General features: G+C 34.7%; 3 protein-coding genes, 1 long non-coding RNA gene and 5 other non-coding genes across 9 annotated transcripts; 8 read left to right on the forward strand and 1 right to left on the reverse strand.

Annotated features, from left to right (window-relative positions):
- The first annotated feature begins 2,782 nt into the window (after positions 1 to 2,782).
- LOC106382143 (monodehydroascorbate reductase 4, peroxisomal-like) lies at positions 2,783 to 6,170 on the forward strand. Its single transcript, XM_048746979.1, has 7 exons — positions 2,783 to 3,369; positions 3,594 to 3,645; positions 3,801 to 3,881; positions 3,973 to 4,091; positions 4,242 to 4,461; positions 4,540 to 4,658; positions 5,346 to 6,170. The coding sequence occupies exons 1-7, from the start codon at positions 3,250 to 3,252 to the stop codon at positions 6,105 to 6,107; spliced, it is 1,473 nt and encodes a 490-aa protein (XP_048602936.1). The 5' UTR covers positions 2,783 to 3,249; the 3' UTR covers positions 6,108 to 6,170.
- Positions 6,171 to 12,087: 5,917 nt separating this feature from the next.
- Positions 12,088 to 12,159, forward strand: TRNAQ-UUG. Its single transcript has one exon. It is a non-coding gene; the product is annotated as a tRNA-Gln (tRNA).
- A 73-nt stretch (positions 12,160 to 12,232) lies between these two features.
- Positions 12,233 to 13,071, forward strand: LOC106382144 (50S ribosomal protein L12-1, chloroplastic). Its single transcript, XM_013822108.3, has one exon. The coding sequence runs from the start codon at positions 12,358 to 12,360 to the stop codon at positions 12,937 to 12,939; it is 582 nt and encodes a 193-aa protein (XP_013677562.2). The 5' UTR covers positions 12,233 to 12,357; the 3' UTR covers positions 12,940 to 13,071.
- Positions 13,072 to 14,824: 1,753 nt separating this feature from the next.
- Positions 14,825 to 14,920, forward strand: LOC125582821. The gene has a single exon (XR_007320271.1). It is a non-coding gene; the product is annotated as a small nucleolar RNA snoR1 (small nucleolar RNA).
- A 57-nt stretch (positions 14,921 to 14,977) lies between these two features.
- On the forward strand, positions 14,978 to 15,066 carry LOC125582839. The gene has a single exon (XR_007320284.1). It is a non-coding gene; the product is annotated as a small nucleolar RNA snoR8a (small nucleolar RNA).
- Positions 15,067 to 15,182: 116 nt separating this feature from the next.
- LOC125582822 lies at positions 15,183 to 15,278 on the forward strand. The gene has a single exon (XR_007320272.1). It is a non-coding gene; the product is annotated as a small nucleolar RNA snoR1 (small nucleolar RNA).
- Positions 15,279 to 15,374: 96 nt separating this feature from the next.
- On the forward strand, positions 15,375 to 15,462 carry LOC125582840. The gene has a single exon (XR_007320285.1). It is a non-coding gene; the product is annotated as a small nucleolar RNA snoR8a (small nucleolar RNA).
- Positions 15,453 to 17,922, reverse strand: LOC111202716. Its single transcript, XR_002655611.2, has 2 exons — positions 15,909 to 17,922; positions 15,453 to 15,746 (listed from the first exon to the last, which is right to left on the reverse strand). It is a non-coding gene; the product is annotated as an uncharacterized LOC111202716 (long non-coding RNA).
- Positions 17,923 to 18,294: 372 nt separating this feature from the next.
- On the forward strand, positions 18,295 to 19,507 carry LOC106379841. The gene has a single exon (XM_013819704.3). The coding sequence runs from the start codon at positions 18,552 to 18,554 to the stop codon at positions 19,317 to 19,319; it is 768 nt and encodes a 255-aa protein (XP_013675158.2). The 5' UTR covers positions 18,295 to 18,551; the 3' UTR covers positions 19,320 to 19,507.
- Positions 19,508 to 20,010: the final 503 nt, after the last annotated feature.

Here is a 20,010-nt window from a genome sequence, read left to right on the forward strand (position 1 = left end):
TTTTATCAAAAGTCACAAACTTAGGGTTTAGAGTTAAAGGGTGGAGTTTAGGATTTAGGGTTTAGGGTTTAGGGTTTAGGGTTTAGAGTTTAGGGTTTAGATTTTAGGGTTTAGGGTTTAGGGTTTAGAGTTTAGGGTTTAGAGTTTAGGGTTTAGGGTTTATGGTTTAGGGTTTAGGGTTTAAGGTTTAGAGTTGAGAAATGAGGTTTTGGGGATAAGATTTCAAATTTTGAAAAATAAAAAAATTAAAATTTTCAAAGGATAAACTTAGAAACGTGCTATTTTGATCATTTTAGTTTTTGAGTGCTATTTTTGTGATATAAACTTAAAAATGTGGTATTTTGGAGATTTGCCCTAAAAAAAAAGTATTTAGGTTCTATATACACGCAATAAACCATAATTAAGTAAATACCCTTTCACTGCTGTTTTCACTGTTAACATATTAATAATCCCATTTTACCCTTTTCCACATTCTCCTTTCTCTTTCTCACGTGTATCCTTTGATTCTCCTGCGACTTCTTACTGATTTTTACTCTCAAATTATAGCTTCCTCTCTATCGTTTTCAACCATACGCAATATTCCGTGGCTCCACCCTCATCCATTCCCTATGTTATTAATTGTATGTTATCATCTCAAGTACCTTTTTTGCGAGAACCGCAGATGGAAACAACACCCTAATCGAGACAGTAGTTAAGCTTCGCTGTACCAAGGATAAAATTTGTGTCGAGTTTCATTACCAATCTTCTACCACCATGAATCTATTTCAGGCTAGGTATGTTTCATTATAGAGGCATCATATTTGTCCGGTGAGTACTTCTCTCTCGACGAGATTGTCTACCGTAGTTGTTCACAATTTGCTTAAAGTCTTCATTTAGAGGATTTAAAGTGGTAGCTTGATTTACACCCAAAAAAAAAGAAGTGGTAGATTGATTCATGAGTTAGTGAAAACACATGGCTTTATGGATTGAGCGCATTATTGAAGAAAGAGTGGGGTTTTCCGGAGGACGATGACGGCGATCTGAATCTTACATATTTTGATAATGAGTAGTTTTTTTTTTTTTATAATGAGTAGTTGTAGCCACTATGATACTTATCTTGTTAGATGTTACATAACGTGTTGCCACTTTCAAAAATGATTTGTAACATGCTAAAAATAGATGTTGTTGGATGATACATGATTTATTAGATGCTACAAAATAGGTTATGTGTTACAAATTATGTTGCCCTTTTAGAAATGGTTGGTAAGATGGTAAAATATAGATGTCACTAACTGATAAATTATTTGTTAGACTCTACCAAATATGTTAGCGGGATAACTTAATCATTAGCTATTTATTTTTACATTCTTAACAGTTAACAACTATTGTATCATACATCAACTAGTAAATTACATCTAACTTTATATTTACATGATAAAATAACATATATTAGATTGATAACACTTTATGAGTAATCACTACCGTATATGTTATTGAATTTTCTAACGCTTTACGTTTAATTAATATAACTTGCTAACAAAATATGTAGTATGTTAAAATTGTGACATGCATTGATTTGTTAAGTGGGAGCATTACCTTTTGGATTGACAAGTTATCTATTAATCATTCAATTTACGTTTACGTAAAAGCTAAGCAGTTAGCGTTTTTGTTAACGTACTAGTAACGTAAGCTCAGGTTCATGAATGTACTGTGCTTTTTATCATGGAAACAAATTGTAGATTACCGATTTGCTAAGATCCTGCAATCAATCATCACAGTCCTTAATTTATCTCTTGATTTTCAGTTTAGATAGCCTAATATGAAGATTCATAAATTGGGGAATATTTTTTTATCACAACTGGAGTTGATCTTTCATATCACGGAGAGCTTCCCGGAGGCATGTTTTTCCTTAATTCCATGATTCACTGAAATTCATAATGCCTTCAGCATTGACGGAATTACTGTTTCAGTGGCAAGGACAAGTTGGCGAGGAGGAGGTCGATGTGTGATTACCGACGAAAATAGAACTGACGCCGGTTGAAAAGATAAAAAAAGTGGTGAATGTGATTTGAGTAGAGAATATCAATCAAAGATGAGATTATCGTAAGAGAGTTGGTTGCCGAAAATAATAAAGGAAAGTGATTGACATGAAGAATAAAGCTTTCTCCCTCTTACGTGGTTTTTCCAAAAGGGCAAAATAGTCTTCTTAAGTTGAATTTACTACGGTAGTTATTAGTTTATAACATGTTAGGGTAGTTTATTAATTTTGGTTTGTTTTGTGTATATAGAGCAAATTGACTCTAAAAAAAAAATAGTAGTAATTACAAAAAAAATATTTTTAACGTGGTCATCAAAACACTAAACACTAAACCCTAAATCCTAATCCCTAAACTCTAAATCCTAAACCCTAAACCCTTGGGTAAATCCTAAACCCTAAACCCTTGAATAAATCCTAAACTCTAAATCAAAATCACTAAACACTAAAACACTAAAACACTCTAGGGTTTAGGGTTTAGGATTTAAGGTTTAGGGTTTAGAGTTTTAGTGTTTAGTGTTTTTTACTTAGAGTTTATGATTTATCTAAGGGTTTTGAGTTTATCTAAGGATTTAGGGTTTAAGATTTAGGGTTTAGGGGTTATGATTTAGGGTTTAGTGTTTTGCTGATGATATTAAAAATATTTTTTTTTTGAATTTTTTTCTATAACTACTATTTGTTTTTATTTTTTTATGTTAGAAACAATATTTTTTTTTTTTAAAAAGATATCGAATTTGAAATAATGAAATTTTATTAGTTAATGAACCTCTTAATGAATCTAGAGGTTCGACTTAGGAGGTGAAGCTAGAATAACTCCAAACGACCTTATAGTCATGGTCATTGATCTTGACAGGTGACTAATTAAAATTTGTGGTACATTTCGTTTTTTACATTAGAATTTTACAGGCTAACCAAAAGAAAACATTAAAATTTCGGTTTTTGTGGACCAGAATAGAACTTCTACTTGCATGCATGCTATGATGATTCTACCAATGGGCTACGCTGGGTCCCAAAGTCAAACTTTGTCCATAAATAGACGGTCCAGATTTAGTGTAATCGATTTTTAAATTAACATCCACCGTTGTTGAAGGAAGTCAAAGAGGGGTAAAATCGTAAATGAATTAATATAATCCACTGGTGGAACTGATCCGATAACAGAAACATTTTTTTTTTCTAGGGAAAATTATAGAAACTACACGGCCATGTTTTAGGATTGTCGCTAGAAAGTAAGCGGCATGGGAAGAGCGTTCGTGTATGTGATCGTGGGAGGAGGTGTTGCTGCTGGTTACGCAGCTCTCGAATTCACAAGGAAAGGTGTCTCCGATGGCGAGCTCTGCATCATCTCCGATGAACCCGTAACCACCCACAACCCCTCTCTCTCTCTCGCTCTTTATGTGAATTACTTTCGAAAGTTATGTGGGTTTCCTGAAAGATTAGATCTCTATGCTCAAGATTTTTTTGAATTTCTGTGCATGATTCTTAACAACTTTCTATGCAGCAATGCTTATGGTTTGTGGATCAGTATTTATCGCAATCTTATGTTTGTTTTGATCTATTGCTTTTTTTTTTTTCTCTCTAGGTTGCACCATACGAGAGGCCCGCGTTAAGCAAAGGTTTTCTGTTGCCAGAAGGTAAGATAAACCTGGTAGCTTGTGTTTTTCTGCTTTTGGAGGAAGGGGAAGAAGCTAAGATGTATAGACACTTCTCAAGAAAAAAAATATATTTTGAGTTATATTTTCACTCATTGAGTACCCCTGTAAGGGTTAATCCACGATCTTATCTACAGATCCTACACGGCTTCCTTCTTTCCACACTTGTGTTGGGGCTAATGATGAGATACTGACCCCAAAATGGTACAAGGAACATGGTAATTTACATTGACACATTTGATTTTTATTGAGAAAGTACTATGACTATGAGAGCAAGTTCTGACAAATTTGTAAAATGCTTTTTTCCAGGAATCGAATTAGTCCTTGGAACTCGTGTTAAGTCCGTTGATGCGAGGAGGTTGACTCTTGTAACAAGCACCGGGGAGACTATAACTTACAACTTTTTGATCATTGCAACAGGTGCCAGGGTATGGATTGCACAATAATAGTCAAGTTATCATCCTTTATTATGTTTTTACTTACGATCATTTAAGATTTAAATTTAACTGTAGTCAATGTCCGTTAGATGTTGTGAACATTGTTAAAAGTTTCTTGTCACGTGTGACTTGTGTAAGCAGGCGCTGAAGCTCGAAGAGTTTGGGGTGGAAGGCTCGGATGCTGAAAATGTATGTTACTTACGAGATCTGAGCGACGCAGACAGGCTTGCCACTGTGATCCAATCAAGCTCCAATGGGAATGCTGTTGTTATCGGTGGTGGCTATATTGGCATGGAGTGTGCTGCATCTTTAGTGATCAACAAAATCAATGTGACCATGGTTCTTGCAGGGGCTCACTGCAGTAAGTACTCTCCACTATTACTCGAAAATCTTGTGTCTGTTTGGTTGTGCTTGACCTTTTTCAGTTTTTCTATGACAGTGGCGCGTCTCTTTACTCCCAAGATTGCAACTTTCTATGAAGACTACTACATGGGTAAAGGAGTGAAGTTTATCAAAGGAACTGTTTTGACATCATTTGAGTTTGATTCGGATAAAAAGGTTAGATAACTTTTAACTTGAGATTCAACTTGGAACTAGAAGATAGAACAACGGAGCCTTTTGATCAAATGATGATGTATAAATCTCCAACGTTGTTGGCTGTAGGCCTGGGCATTCGGTTTTTGATTCGGTTTCGGTTTGGGTATTTTTGTTTTTGGTTTTTGGGTTCTAAAAAATTAAGAACTACTGTATTTGGTTATTGACAAAATCCGGTTCGGTTATTTTGTTATTTGGTTCAATTCGTGTTACAAAATTAGGAGCCGGTTAATATCTAAAAAATTCAGGTTCGGTTCTTATTTTTCTGCTACTTTCGGATTGTGTAATTCAGTTTTAAGGTTAAATATCAGATAACTGAGCTTGTTCGGATAGAAATGTTGGGTAATTCGGATAATTTTACATATTTTGGGTTAAAAACGTTCGGATTATTTGGTTTATAAATATTATTTTAGGATATTTGGTTGTTTAGAAACTTTATATAATTGATATTTTAGATATATAATATGTATTTCAAAAATCTGAATATTCATTTGGTTCCTGGTTCGGTTTTTTGGTTCCAAAGATATAGGATCCGTGAGGTTATTTATGAAATTTGGTTCGGTTATTTCAGTTGGATTCTTCGGTTCCAGATAAATATACCCATGCCTAGTTGGCTGTGTTTATTTATTGATATGAGCTTTTGATTAGCAGGTCACGGCGGTTAATCTGAAAGATGGGAATCAGTTACCAGCAGATTTGGTCGTGGTTGGAATCGGAATACGACCAAACATAAGCTTGTTTGAAGGACAGCTAACAATAGAGAAAGGAGGGATAAAAGTGAACAGCCAAATGCAGTCAAGTGAGAGTTCAGTGTATGCAATAGGCGATGTAGCTACATTCCCAGTGAAACTATATGGCGAAATGAGGAGGCTAGAGCATGTGGACTTCGCTAGGAAATCTGCACGGCACGCAGTTTCAGCTATCATGGAGCCAGAGAAGACAGGAGAGTTTGACTACTTGCCGTGTTTCTACTCAAGGTTCTTTGCCTTCTCCTGGCAGTTCTATGGAGACCATGTTGGTGAAGTTGTGCACTTTGGGGAGTATGAAGACGGTGAAGTGTTTGGAGCATATTGGGTTAAAGAGGGTCACCTTGTTGGGTGTTTTCTTGAAGGTGGGACCAAAGAACAGTATGAAACTATCTCTAAGGCAACACAGTTGAAACCAGCTGTTACTGATATGGAAGAACTGGAAAGAGAAGGACTCGGGTTTACTCAGACAGTGGTGAGTCAGCAGGTGGTTACTGAAGTTAAGGATGTTCTAAGCTCTGAGATTGTGAGGCAGACGTCAAGAGTTGTGAGTCTTGTGACGGTGGAGAAGCCTTTGCATGTATGGCACGCGGTGACTGGAGTTGTTGTTGCTGCGTCTGTGACTGCGTTTGCTTTTTGGTATGGTAGGAGACGTCGTAGATGGTGAAATAATTCATTGGCAGGCAGTGCCTGAGATTTTCTCGACTAGAAGCGAGACTTTTTTTTGGCCCCTTAAAATTTTTAACTAGAAATTTTAATTTTTTTAAAAATATTATCATTGAATAATATTAAAAAGTTTAACACATAATTTTTAATTGATAACTTCTATAATTAATTAACATTTTGTGACATAATCAATCATCAATATAATCTATATTATAATAGATGACTTTTTGCTCACTCCTCAGCGCGCCACGTCAGCGTTTTGTAGGCTCCATTTTGAAAAAGTGTGAAAAAATGTTAAGTCCATGTTTTGAACCCGGATTATTAAGATATAAACACCAACATTTATACCACTAAGCTAAATGATACTTTGTACATTGATGGTCGAACCTAATATATATTTATGAAAGTTGGAAGCTCTTTCTTCTTCGGCTTCCTCTGAGGGTCGGACCTACAAGTGCGTTATGGGTTTCATTTTTAAATGAGATTCATCACGTTATATGAAAAAAAACAATTATAGTTTTCCCATATTGTAAATTGTCTTTGTTTAACATGAGTTAGGATTCTTTTCATCATTGTCTTAGACAACTTTGTAGTGTGTCTGTTCGTCATCTATTTTTTCACCGGTGAACTCTTCATCTCCCCATCTTAAATCGCTTGATCATAAATGTTCCTGATTTGTAGTCCTTCTCGAAACCCTATATATATGATTCTCATCTTTGATGAACCCAATTTGCATCTCCACAAAACTCATTGATTCCTCTTAGCTTTAACCAGCTTCAAGAAAATGTCTCTTTCTGCCTCTCCAGTTCCTCAAATCGGCATCCCCGGCATCCGTCACTCAACCTTCGAGTCTCTTTGTCTTGGTTGTAGTAGTCAGAGCATAGCCTCTAACCTCCTTGCTTCTGGGATTTCCTGAATTTCAAGAAAGACAGTGAGTTTATGGGAATCACAGTTCTCTTCCTTGATGAAAAAGTAAGTTAATCTTCGATTTATCACACTTATTTAATATAATTTTTTTAATTGATTTTCTGATTCTTTGTTGAATAATATTATTTACAGATTCTGTGATTCATGGGTTTATTCCCGCCGGACGTGCTAATCATTACATGTCATCTTTGAAAGCCGGTTCCATTGTAAAAATCGATCGTTTTGAGGTTGTTAGGTGCTCAAGCATGTACAAGATAACTGATCATCCATTCCTCATTCGTTTCATCTCACCAACTTTTAATGATGAAGTCATCACAGGTGCTCCTGAGATCAATTTCCAGTCATAACTAGACTGTTCGACAATTTCAAAGTGATTGCGAACACAAACCTAAAACTCCCAGGTATATTATCATATTGCATCTGGGTTTATATTATGTTTTGATATCATAATTGATATTTAAACTCGCAGATGTGCTTCGACAAATCCGTTTTGTCCAGGGCTCTGACCTTACCAAAGAAACAACTCGAGTCCTTATCCATCTCCTCATTGATCCGTAAGAAACAATCAACACACAATTCTCTTTATATTATTATTTATATTGTGCTAACATTAATAATCAAAAATATTTCCTATTTTGTAGTCGTCTATTTATCTCCCTTACTTATCAAACTAATTTTACACAAACCTTTGTTTTACACCTTAAAAGAAACCACAACAACCCAAACAATCAAAACACCAAAAACTAGAATTCCAAAAAGACGAATCATTAATGATTACCTCTCTTTTTGGTCTAATCTTAGAAGTAAACTTCAAAACAAATATACCAATCCAATCACTTCAACTAAAACTCAACGACACATATATCGAGTCAGCTAAACAAATACAAACTACACGGCCAACAATTTAACAATTTACAAACTTACTTTCGTAACGAAGAAGACGAAGACGACAACCAAAATCAGTAAAATTACCTAAACAAAAAAAACAAAGTAAATTACGAACTCTGATAAATACTGCCAACAATGATTTTTGTTTACATATTACCCGTCAAATAAAAGATAAACAAACACATCTACACGAGGAGATACAAGAGACAATCCTGACAGACAAAAAGGCAGCAACAACATCTCCACCTGCTCCCTACTCTTGTCTTATAAAAATAGCTTACATGCCCAATATCAACATGCCAATGCAATTGTCTTCTTATGAGAAATGCATAAATTCGTTTAAAACTCATTAAAACCCAAATACTCAGAACTGTCACTCATTTTATAGTTATTTCTACAAGTCTTCATGTATTTGTTTTAAAGGTCCGGTAAGAGCAACAAGTTTAAAAATAAAATAAAAACATGTAACAAACATAATAAGGATAATAAGGATAATACAAATTATTACTTACACACAACTTACACAACTAAACTGGAGAAAAAAATATCTAGAAACAAAAGATACTCTCAACAACTTTAATATAATTTATGTACTCTCAACAGTACAAGAAAAAAATTAAAGAGACAAACAAACAATAAGTCCCAGTGACATAGCAAACAACATCACGAACTATATCAATTACATTATTAACACAATTTAGTCCTTCATAAGTAGAGAACAATGCATACATAGTTCATCATCACAACTCTAACCCTATAACAATTAAAAAACTTGAAAAACAACTCAAAACGCAAAATTCACAACTACAATAACCCTAGCAAGTATTGAGATGAAACAAGAACTCTGTCCACAACTCCGCGCTTGCGCGGGGGCAATGCCCCTATTTTGATGAATGCATCATGTTCTCTTTTTCCTTTTCGTTTTGATGAATGCATCCTGTTCTCTTTCTCTCTTTCGTTTTGATGCATCCGCTTCTTCACCTTTTAACGATTTTGGAGGCATTTTTTAGTTCTGCAACTAGAATTTCTTTTAAAGTTAAAAAACTTATCAATTAACATAAAAAAAAACTAATAATCGAAAGAGGTAAAAAGAGGTGACTCCATAGTGAAATTTTATTAATATAATAATTAAGCAAAATAATTTCTAATTTTGTACGTTATATATTAAAAGCAGATTTAAATCTTAGAAGAAAAAGGCATGAAAATATAGAACTATAGGCGGAAGAAAAGAAAGTCATTCAAATTGTAAAGAAAAAAAACGATCCCTAAGCAAATAAGAGACTAAATGAAACCAATATGATGTTGGAGAAACAAAAGACTTCGTTGCTTTGTTAATGAAACAAATGCTAGAATGGACCATTTGGGTTTCAAAAAATCTGAATTAGATCCTTTTTTTTTTTTTTTTTTTTACATTTAAATTTAAATGAAAATCTAACTAAAATAACTAAAAAACCTAAAGACTTAAACATATTTACTAACCTATGCCATTACTATCCTACCCAGAATCCGACCCGGTTTCAGACCCGAAATTCAACCCAACTTTAACCTAAAGTTTCTTCTTCTTCCTCTTTTCTTCTCCATTATTAATTATTTCACTATAAAACAAAATCAAAAAATTTCTTCAACCATCCACTAATTTTCACTTTCTTATCTCAAATTGATCAACCCATAGAAAGATTTAGTCAATTATATATTATCCAAAATCAAATTTCATATTTTACATACGAGTTTCAAGATAAAGAAGAACGCAGAGTATTACTAGTACAACTAATACAACTTCAACTAGTACAACTAGTACAACTCCAACTAGTACAACTAGCACAACTCTAATTAGTACAACTAGTAAAACTAAAACGAGTACAACTAGTATAAATATATTAAGTATAGCCTAAACATTATTTGAGATGTGTTTTTCTTATGCGTCATCACCATGTTCATTATCACCAAAAAAAGATGACACGACTTTGAGAAATTATGAAATGACATTATAATTTCTTTTATTTATTGTTTTCAGCATATGAAAATGCTATAAAAGAAGATGATGTAGAACCAATAAGACATATTGGTCTAATCTCCTCTGGCTGCATGTGTCAAATATATGAATAGTATATTTTTACTAATATTTGATTTGGATATTGATACGTTTACAAGTTGTGCTAGTTATACTAGTTGTACTATTTTTCGGGAAAAATCATCTCCATCTTTTTCTCTCGAGACCAAAAAGCTAGATGCGGAGCCAGCAAATTCTTCAACTATGGCTCTATAATGCAAGTCACCGAAAAGAAGAAGGTGAGACCGCCGACTACAAATAAGAACGAATCACCAACGACGAACAAAAAAAGAAGAAGAAGGGTGTGTCCTAGTCAAATCCAACCAAGCGAGCTTAGAATTGTGAAAGGGAAATAGCATCTCAACCGGACCCTCAAGGTGGTCTTTTCCCAAGACCGTCAACATCTCAGCCAGCTAGTGAGCCCTACAAATCACCAAATTAACCCGAAAATCCTCTTTCTTATGAATTTTTTTAGTTTAAATTTACAGGTATTTTAGTCAAAACTCGACTAAAACCACAATGCTTAAAACAAGATACACATTTAAAACGTTATGCACATTTAAAACAATACTAAATAAATAACAAGTAGTTGTACCAATTTGCTAGTTATACCGGCTATAACAAAGTTGTACTAGTTTTTGAGTTGTACCCGTTTGTGCATAGTTGTACATTTGCTGTGAAATTGAAAAATATTAGTTGTACCACATAATAAATAAAGTTACTTCAGTTGTACCACTTATTTATGTTTACATGTATATGCCCGGTTGCAATAAAATAAACAATTTTGTAAAAATATATTTCATGTATGTTTTCCAAAAATTATGTGGACAAATAAGTTAACAAACCTTAAAAGTATATGGAATTGTGTAATAATTTTCAAAAAAAATAATTCCAAAACTACAAATAAATGAAGAGAAACTTTTTGAGTACATACTAATTGTGATATTTGATTGTTTTCTCATATGGAATACCATATTGGTTTTATTAATTTCTAAAATGTCAAAGTTGTACTAGTTGTACCAGTAATACTCGTCTAATATATAATAAAAACATATATCAATTGTTTGTATGTATAGTTTTAGGGTTTTTACCAATATTTTCACATCATAACTTTGTAAGAATATGTTTGATGTTTGTTTATCATAATAATATAGCTAATATAGTTAACAAACCTTAAAAGTAAAAAATATATAATGTAAAATTAAGAGTGTAATGTAATAATTTAAGAAAAATATAAAAAGTCTCAAATAAAATAGATGAAATTTTGTCATCAGATACCAATTATGATATTTTCTTGTTTATTTCAAATGTAAAACATGATTTATCAGTCGTGTTAATTATAGTAACTACATATAATACATAAATTATAACATTTATATACTAGTTATACTAGTTATTCAATTTTTAACATGTTTAGTTGTAAGAGTTATACTGGTTGTACCCAGTCGAATGCGAATGAAATAAAGAAAATTGTGTGGCTGTGAGTTGATCACGTGGTTGAGATAAGGAAATATAATGAGAGTGAAGAAGAGATGAGTGATATCGATGGCCAAAATTAAAAAATGATGAGAAGATCCGACGGTTCATGATTAAGTTTCATTAATGGCAATCTTGTAATATTTAATCTATTATTTCTTATTCTCATGATCCAATGGCTCTCATTAAAACATAAATAATTTGATCAAAGGGTTCACATTGACCATTCATTAATGGTAAAAACGTCTTTTACACATACTTGGTCCACGCTAGATTAATTTAGGTGGTGGAAGATTATTTTTTGGTCATTTGGTTCATATGAGATTTTTGTTCTTTGTTAAATGAGAGCTAAGAAAATAATTAGAAAACAGGCATTCAAACCCTAAACGTTTGGAGTTGATCCGATTGATAATCATTTGCACCATCTCAGTTACCTAAGAATTTGAAAAAATTATCCCCAAAAAATATTTATAACGATCGAGCCTAAAGCAGATGCTTCGTCTGCTTGCAATCAGGTACAGCGCTGTGAGTATCTCTATCTAATGCTGGTTTCAAGACATGTTAACACAATAACTTGATATAATGTGATTAAATATTACTAGGAAAATATATATGTTAGTATGAGCATCGACTACAACAAGGGCGTTTGGTCTAGTGGTATGATTCTCGCTTTTGGTGCGAGAGGTCCCGAGTTCGATTGTCGGAACGCTCCTATTTTAATTTTTTTTTAAATTCATTCCACGTGTGTATATAGGCGCATGATAGCAAAGGTAAGCATTTATGTATTGACCAAAATACCCCTTATCCTTGGTTTTTCTATCCTCTCAGCTTCTTCTATCTCCTCTCGTATTCAACAACAAAGCTAACACATTCACAGAGAGAGGACACACACAAAAGCTAAAGAGCGAAAATGGCAGCGACGACTCTCTCCACCGCAAGCTCAATCCTTTCCTCATCATCTCCCACTCTCACCGCCGCCCATCCCTTCTTGTCCCGACCCACCACACTCGAATTCCCATCTCGCTTCGGTCTTTCTTCCTCCTCCTCCACACTAACCCACCGCGCCACCCACCTCCGCCCCCTCGCCGCCGTCGAATCCCCGGAGAAAATCGAGAAAATCGGATCCGAGATCTCGTCCCTCACCCTCGAAGAAGCCCGCATCCTCGTCGACTACCTCCAGGACAAGTTAGGCGTCACGCCTCTCTCCTTGGCTCCCGCCGCAGCGGCTGTCGCTGCTCCGGGAGACGGCGGCGGCGCGGCGGCCGTGGCGGAGGAGCAGACGGAGTTCGATGTGGTGATTAACGAAGTGCCGAGCAGCTCGCGTATCGCGGTGATTAAGGCGGTGAGGGCGTTGACTAGCTTGGCGTTGAAGGAAGCGAAGGAGCTTATCGAAGGGCTGCCGAAGAAGTTCAAGGAAGGTGTGACGAAGGATGAAGCTGAGGAGGCTAAGAAACAGCTTGAAGAAGCTGGTGCTAAGGTTTCCATTGCTTAAAATGTTATTAACAATCGCTACTTTTTTATTTTAAAAATGTGTTTTTTTCGGAGTTTATGGGGTTGTTTTGTTTGAATTGTTGGTTAAGCTTTGAGAAAGTAATGTAATTTGAATCAATTTCGTTTCACCTTATGATTAAGTGTTTGAATGAAGCTTCGATTAGATGCGCATAACGCGTTTGATGAAATGCCTAGCTGAAATGAAGAGATAAGATAGAATTGGGATTTGATTAGAAGATACAAAAAAGTTTGGAGCTTTGGACAAGGAGAGAATCTGTATGTTTGTCGAGTGTCGACAACACAGTGCGTGCGTTTTCTTTCTTGGATGAATCTGATGGATAAGAAGACTTTAACAAGTAGTCACTAGCATAATGCCCATTCGCTACTACTTCCGCCTTTACATTGGATCTCAAGTATCCTTCTTTTGATACAACTGAAAACGGAAATGAGAAGGAAGGCGAGGGAAGAAGAAACAAGAAACTTGCTGGACAAGGTAAGAAAGATGATTTGTTCGTTACTTATCAAGTCTTGTTAAATAGGATGTTTTTTATTAGTCGAATAAGGAAGACACTACAGCTTTGAGGCGACAAAAGGTCTGAGATTAATGTTTGCAGAAGGAAAAACTAAAGGTAGGCCTACTTGTTCGAATCATTCAGGTTATTCGGTTTTTGGTCAGTTCGGTTCAACATAAATTTTACCAAATTAACCCGAAATAAAATTTGGTTCCGTGTTCAGTTTTTAAAATCTTACCAAAGTTTTGATTTCAGCTACATTTTGGTTTAACTTTATTAAATTTTTGATAAATTTGGTTATTTGGTTAATTCTATTTGAAATTAGATTAGTTATATTATTGGTTCAGGTTTTTGGTATGTGTTGGATCCAATTTTGGTCAATACGTTAATGGGCCATGATCAAGTAAATAGGCTGCGAAGAGTTAAAACCCATAGCGAACACTCGAGCTCCAGACGGAGACTTCGAAGATCCAGAGATCGCGGAACAGTTACGGAGATCGCGGAACGGTTGCGAGCAGATCGCGGAACGGTTGCGAGCAGATCGCGGAACGGTTGCGAGCATCACGGGAGCAGCCCGTTATAAGAAGAGATCGACGCATAAAGAAATGACACGTTAAAAACCCTAGAGAGAGCTACACCCATACTTCAACCTTGTTTACATCTATCTTTAAATCTTTTCTCTTAACGATCTCGTTGTAACGTTCGATCTTGTTTTACTCATTGTATTCGATCTTATTCATCAATAAAAGTTCATTTTTACCTACCGGAAACTGATTACATCGTTATGTTCTAAAGATATCGTTGCCTACATCACTTATCTTCCTTTGATTAAATTCCTGATCAGTATCAAATTCTTAGTGTAGATTTTAGGATCTACAGTATGGTTTGGTATAAATCTTTTCTTGAAAAAGAAACCGAAGTACCCGAGCTGAACCAAAAACTAATTTTTTTTCAGAAAATCTACCGGATCAAACCGAACTAACCAAAATTCTGGTTCAGTTTGGCGGGGGTTCAGTTCGATTCAAAATCTCAGGCCTAACTAAAGGTTTTGCTATGGTGGTTCGTTAATAGGCTATGAATGGGCCTTTGGTCTTAATCTTGTGACAAAAACAAAGTTGCAGAAACAAATTAAGAGGAGCTTAAATGAGGGCTAGAGGGTTAAGCTGGAGTAACACTTCAGATGGGCCTAACACATATAAACCTATTACTAATCTATAAATACAGTTTGTGATTCTATAAGTTTTACATCATTAACTTGTAAACCCTAGTTCGTATGCGTCTCTCTCCGCCGCTTACACCTTCTCTCGTTGTTGAGTCTATGTGAAAGGTTTTTATTTTGCTACCTGTTTTGTTGATTTTGAAAGTTTAGGATTTGGCTAGGATGACCAATGCTTAATTATTTCTGACACCTCTTGTATGAGAAGAGTCTGATAAACTCTTCTTTGAGCACATTATGCAATACTCTGAGCCTTTAGTTTTGTTTTCTTAATAGTTTTGGTTTTTACAAGTAGAATTTGGAATAAGGTTGTTGATGCGATGATTGTAAAAGTAATTCCTCGTACTGAATAGCCATTGGCTTGATAGACTCACATTACACCCATAGAATATGAGCATCTCCACCTTTTTTTCTAATAAGATTTTGAAGTTATATGCTTACTTATCTAACTAAACCAGTCTGAATTTCGTTTTTTATCTATCAACTTTCTTCAATTTTTATTTAAATGTTGGTTACGGCGAGGATGATTATTGCTTAATTATTTCTGACACCTCTTGTATGAGAAGAGCCTGATAAACTCTTCTTTGAGCACATTACGCAAAACTCTGAGCCTCTTTCTTCTTGAAAACGTTTTTTTTCTTTGTAAATCCTTTTATTTCTTAGGATTTACGTAAACATAATATTCCTTTTTGATTTGGAAAAAGGGTTGAGGTTGCGATGATTGTAAAAGTAATTCCTCGTACTGAAAAGCCACTGGCTTTGTAGACTCACATTACACCCATAGAATATGAGCAATACCAGCCCCTTTTCATCAATTATATTTCAATTGGACTGGACCATAATCATCAGAGTGCAATCTAGTGACATGCTTATGAATTGTTTTCTGCCTTGTTGAATTTATTTTCTCAATGTATAAAGGTTTTGATCACAATCTATTTGCTTATTCGTTGCCTTCATGTTGCTGCAATGTCGTTTGTTTCTCTAGAACCGACCAAGTTTCATGACTCTTGTCTCTTCACCATTCAAGCATCACACATTCTTACAAGCTCTCGTAATTACGAAGGGACATACAGAAACTCCCTATTTCGAACAGAGTAAACTTATCAAAATCTTCCAAAAAAAAAACTTATAAATATAATTTAAGAATTGTAAGCTTCTATTCAGTCTTAATCATGGCGTCAATAGCTGTTTTGGATATCATTGAAGAAATTCTTTTATTCTACATGTTAAACGTTGTCGTACCTTCTATGTAGCAATTGTGTTGCTTGTCTAAATGTCCCCTCGATTGGTTGTGTAGGTGATTGATGTCCGTTTATGCTTATTCTTCTGTTTCTTCACGTTGGTATCTGCCCGTGTTCGAAAACGCGCCGCGTTAACCGAGTTCTCGGCCGGACAGGCGCTGCTCGTGTGGCCACCGTAGCGAAAAGGGTCTGATCGGGGTGGCCAGGCGGTGACCCGACGTTTCTCCGAGTTCAACGTAGAACTGAAGAAATCAGCGCACAAAATCTCTATTCCAAACTGTTTGAATCTAATAATTTTGATCCCAGATCTCCAAAATCGAAATTAATTGACTAATTTATGTTGTAAACATCAGGAAAACTCAAAAAAAATGAAGGACAATCTGTATTTGGAGAAGAAACACGACTAGGGTTGCAGAAATATTGGGGAAAGAGACAGTGGCAATAATGTAATTAACATTTAATAAAGCAAAGTGTAAAAAAGTACAATTACGTTACATATACTTCGAACCGGTGACTTCTCGGTGTTACAAAACGTTCCCAACCACCACACCACACGCCATATATTGACAATAGATTACATTAAATGTATAATAGTGTTAAAACTAGGCGCCGATTAATCCCCCTTCAATTCCCGCTTAATTGATTCGGCACTAGGCCCAGGTCAACCGCACGCGTTGTGCCTAGCGAAATTTCGAACATGGGTATCTGCCAAACGGGTTTGTGTAGAGCATATTTATGGGAAAGTTTTTAGGTTCGGGTTCTTATCGGAGTATAAGAAATTTTCTTAACTTTTTTAGTTAAATATCTTATTTAAGAATCGGTTTTTAACTTTTTTTAGTTAAAAGTAAGAGACGGTTTTTTATATTCTGCTAAGAACCCCCAACTTAAAAATCTTTCAATAAACATGCTCCTATAGCTACTAGTAGTCCACATTCATACCTTAACTGTTAAAATTATATATTCATTTACATTAGTCTAGCCATAACTTTGACTTATAAGTACGTTTTGTAAAATAACGAAACATAAATTTCCTATATGACGGACCAAAATGTATTGACTTGTTAAATAGCATTTGATATCTGACAATTAGATGATAAATCTAAATGCGGTAACATTTAATTTGATAGTGTTACGATTTGGTCTAAATGTGGCAGAAAGAAGTAATGTAAAAGTCTTTTTGAATTTTTGATTCTGATAGCGATTCAAGTCACGTTAGCTTCGCTCATAAGACTTTGTCAAGAAAACTGACAATGACATCTAGAAGTATTATACGTGTATTCTACATCTACGTATATGCACCCATGTGAATCGTATTTCTTATAGCAGGTGCCAAATCTATTGCTTTCAATTATATATTTTCCGTTAATAAATTATAACATAAACAAATAACTTTGAACGTTCGTTTTCTAGAAGCTCAGATTACAAGAATAAAAATGAATTTGATGCATTTCAGCATCAATGATTCATGATCTGTGATTCTCCTTGCTTTGTCAGCAATTACCTATGCATTTCCTGATAATGGGCTGCTTGGACTACGACTTAAAACGCACAAACAGCACATAATCAAACATAATTAACAGGTATAAAATAAAAATTTTACATAAACATGGCTATTTAAGTAATTGAGCGCCAGCTTGAATTAAGCTTTATATTCGCCATGTGTATCATGAAAAAAACATGGTATCATATATCTTTTCAAACGGTTGAATTAAAAATATTATGTAGCCTTTTTTCCGGGCAATTTTCTGTGTTCTCACTATTCTGTCCGTAAAATATGTATTTTCATATAATTAAAAATCAACCAATTTATCTAATTCTGCCAACAACAAAATCTTAATGACACGTTCATTGTTTTACATCAATTAATCTACGAATAAAAAGTTTAAAAGTTTCTACATCAAAATGAAAATTCAATTTAGTGTACACAAATTTCATAAATCAATTAAAGTAAAAATTTTATTAAATATTTTAGAATATTATTGAGATAAAAGAGTATGTTTTGATCTCTGAGTATGATAGCTAAATTCGATTGATTGATCATCATTTACAAAATGATTAGATGACAAGAAACAAACTACCGTTTTAAACCACAGTCTAAAACTTCCAATCACAATCAAAACACAAATGTTAATTGAAACATTCCTATCATAGCATTACAGTTTGTAGTTTCCAATAAAAATATTCAGTCCATATATTTAAACTTTAAAGGGGTAGTTTTGCAATGGGTCCAAAAACTAAATTGTGCAATTATTAGTATTTATTCTTTTTTGGCTTATATTGATTCAAAATAGTTTTCGTTATTTTCTGCACCTAAACTTATTAGCCAAAATATATATCATTGTTAATTGGTTTTAAATGTATAAAAGATCTGCACCAAGAACATCCGGATCAAGTAGCGGGATCGCTTCTAGAAAGTCCACGTTACGCTGTTTAATGCAAATGACACATTAAGCTTCTCTAATAAACAATAACTCAAAATTGTCATTCCCATGTGACAAAACCGCTTCTCCTATATAAATAAGTTCATACGACTGTTTACAGAAGATGACAAACAAAACACCACCAAATTCAAAGAGAAGAATAAGAAAGAAAGTGATCATTCACACACAAGACTCAAGGGAGTAAGAGTAAGCTTCTAAAGAACATGGAGAAGATAACCTCCACGGCTTCTTTTTCACCTAGCTTCAGCACTTACTCCGGTGATAACCTCGTCAAGATCGCCGAACGGGTCGGTGTCGACCATTATAAGGAGAAAGGAGACGACTCATTCGAGTTCGCGACTCTTCAAACGGTTCATGAGGCGGCGTCTTCTTTAGTATTCCCGGTCTTCGATAAGAAACCTGAAGATGTTTCGCCGGAAACGGTTGCGACTCCGTTGAAAGATCTCTTCCTCCACGAGAACGAACAGTCGCCAAAGAAGCAGACGTATTCATCTTCTGATGAGGAGGAGGAGGAGGAAGATGAGCTAGACACGATGCCGGGAGAGATATACTGTCCATGGACGCCGGCGAGATCACCGGTGGAGATGACGTCTCCTTGTAGAAAGAGCAAATCGACAGGATCGTCTTCGACGTCGACATGGTCGAGGAGACGTTGGAGAATCAGAAACCTGCTCAAGAGAAGTCGCAGCGACGGGAAAGAAACACTCGAGTTCTTGAACACGAGCCCTGTTGACAACATAGACAAATCTTGTTCTTCTTCTCCTTGTCCGAAGAACAAGGAGACGGTGAAGACGAAGAGCAAGAAGAAGGAGAAGGAGAAAGTTTCAGTTTCAGCACATGAGAAGTTTTACTTGAGGAACAAAGCAATGAAAGAAGAAGACAAGAGAAAGTCATATCTACCGTACAAGCAAGAACTTGTCGGACTTTTCTCCAACATTCACCGACACGGCAAAGTTTCTTCTCCGTTCTGATCTGATCCGTGACAACAACTAGAGTTTTGTATGTTTGTGTTACTATTTGTTTGTTTATTATCTTCAAAAATAATTTTTTTACAAAAAGATGCGAGTTCACATTCGTTATCTAATACTCCCTCCGGATATGAATATATGATGTTCTAGTTTTTTTCCTTGTATACAAATATATGATGTTCTAATTTTAATTAATACATTTTACTTTTAAAATAAAATATAAATCAAAATGTAAAAATATAATTAGTTGAATTTTATCGGGAATCAAATAAAACTTTAAACTAACTAAAAGTAAACCAAAAAGTGTTTGACAAAAGTAATTATTTAATTTCTCTTAATATATGTGCACAACTTTAAACATCATATATTTGTATACAGAGGGAGTAAAGTATTATATCATAGCTTATAAAAGATGTATAGTATTTAATAATTTCTACGTCTTTAAATTATAAAATTTTCTTGTTTTGTACAGAGTTTCGATGAACTAAAGTTTCATCATGTTCAAACCATGTTGTATATTTTATAATTTGGGTTCAGGATTTTATGCAACTATAGTTGCAGATATTACTAAACGTGAAACTATTGTAAAAAGACGTTGCAAGTTGCGTGTTTTTTTATTATTATTTAAGTGTGCTTTTTTTTTTGAACCACAATTTAAGTGTGCATTTGATGTATGGTTTGTTGAGGAAGAAAG

Source organism: Brassica napus, chromosome C2 (assembly GCF_020379485.1).
Source record: "Brassica napus cultivar Da-Ae chromosome C2, Da-Ae, whole genome shotgun sequence".
In the NCBI taxonomy this organism is placed as follows: Eukaryota; Viridiplantae; Streptophyta; class Magnoliopsida; order Brassicales; family Brassicaceae; genus Brassica; species Brassica napus.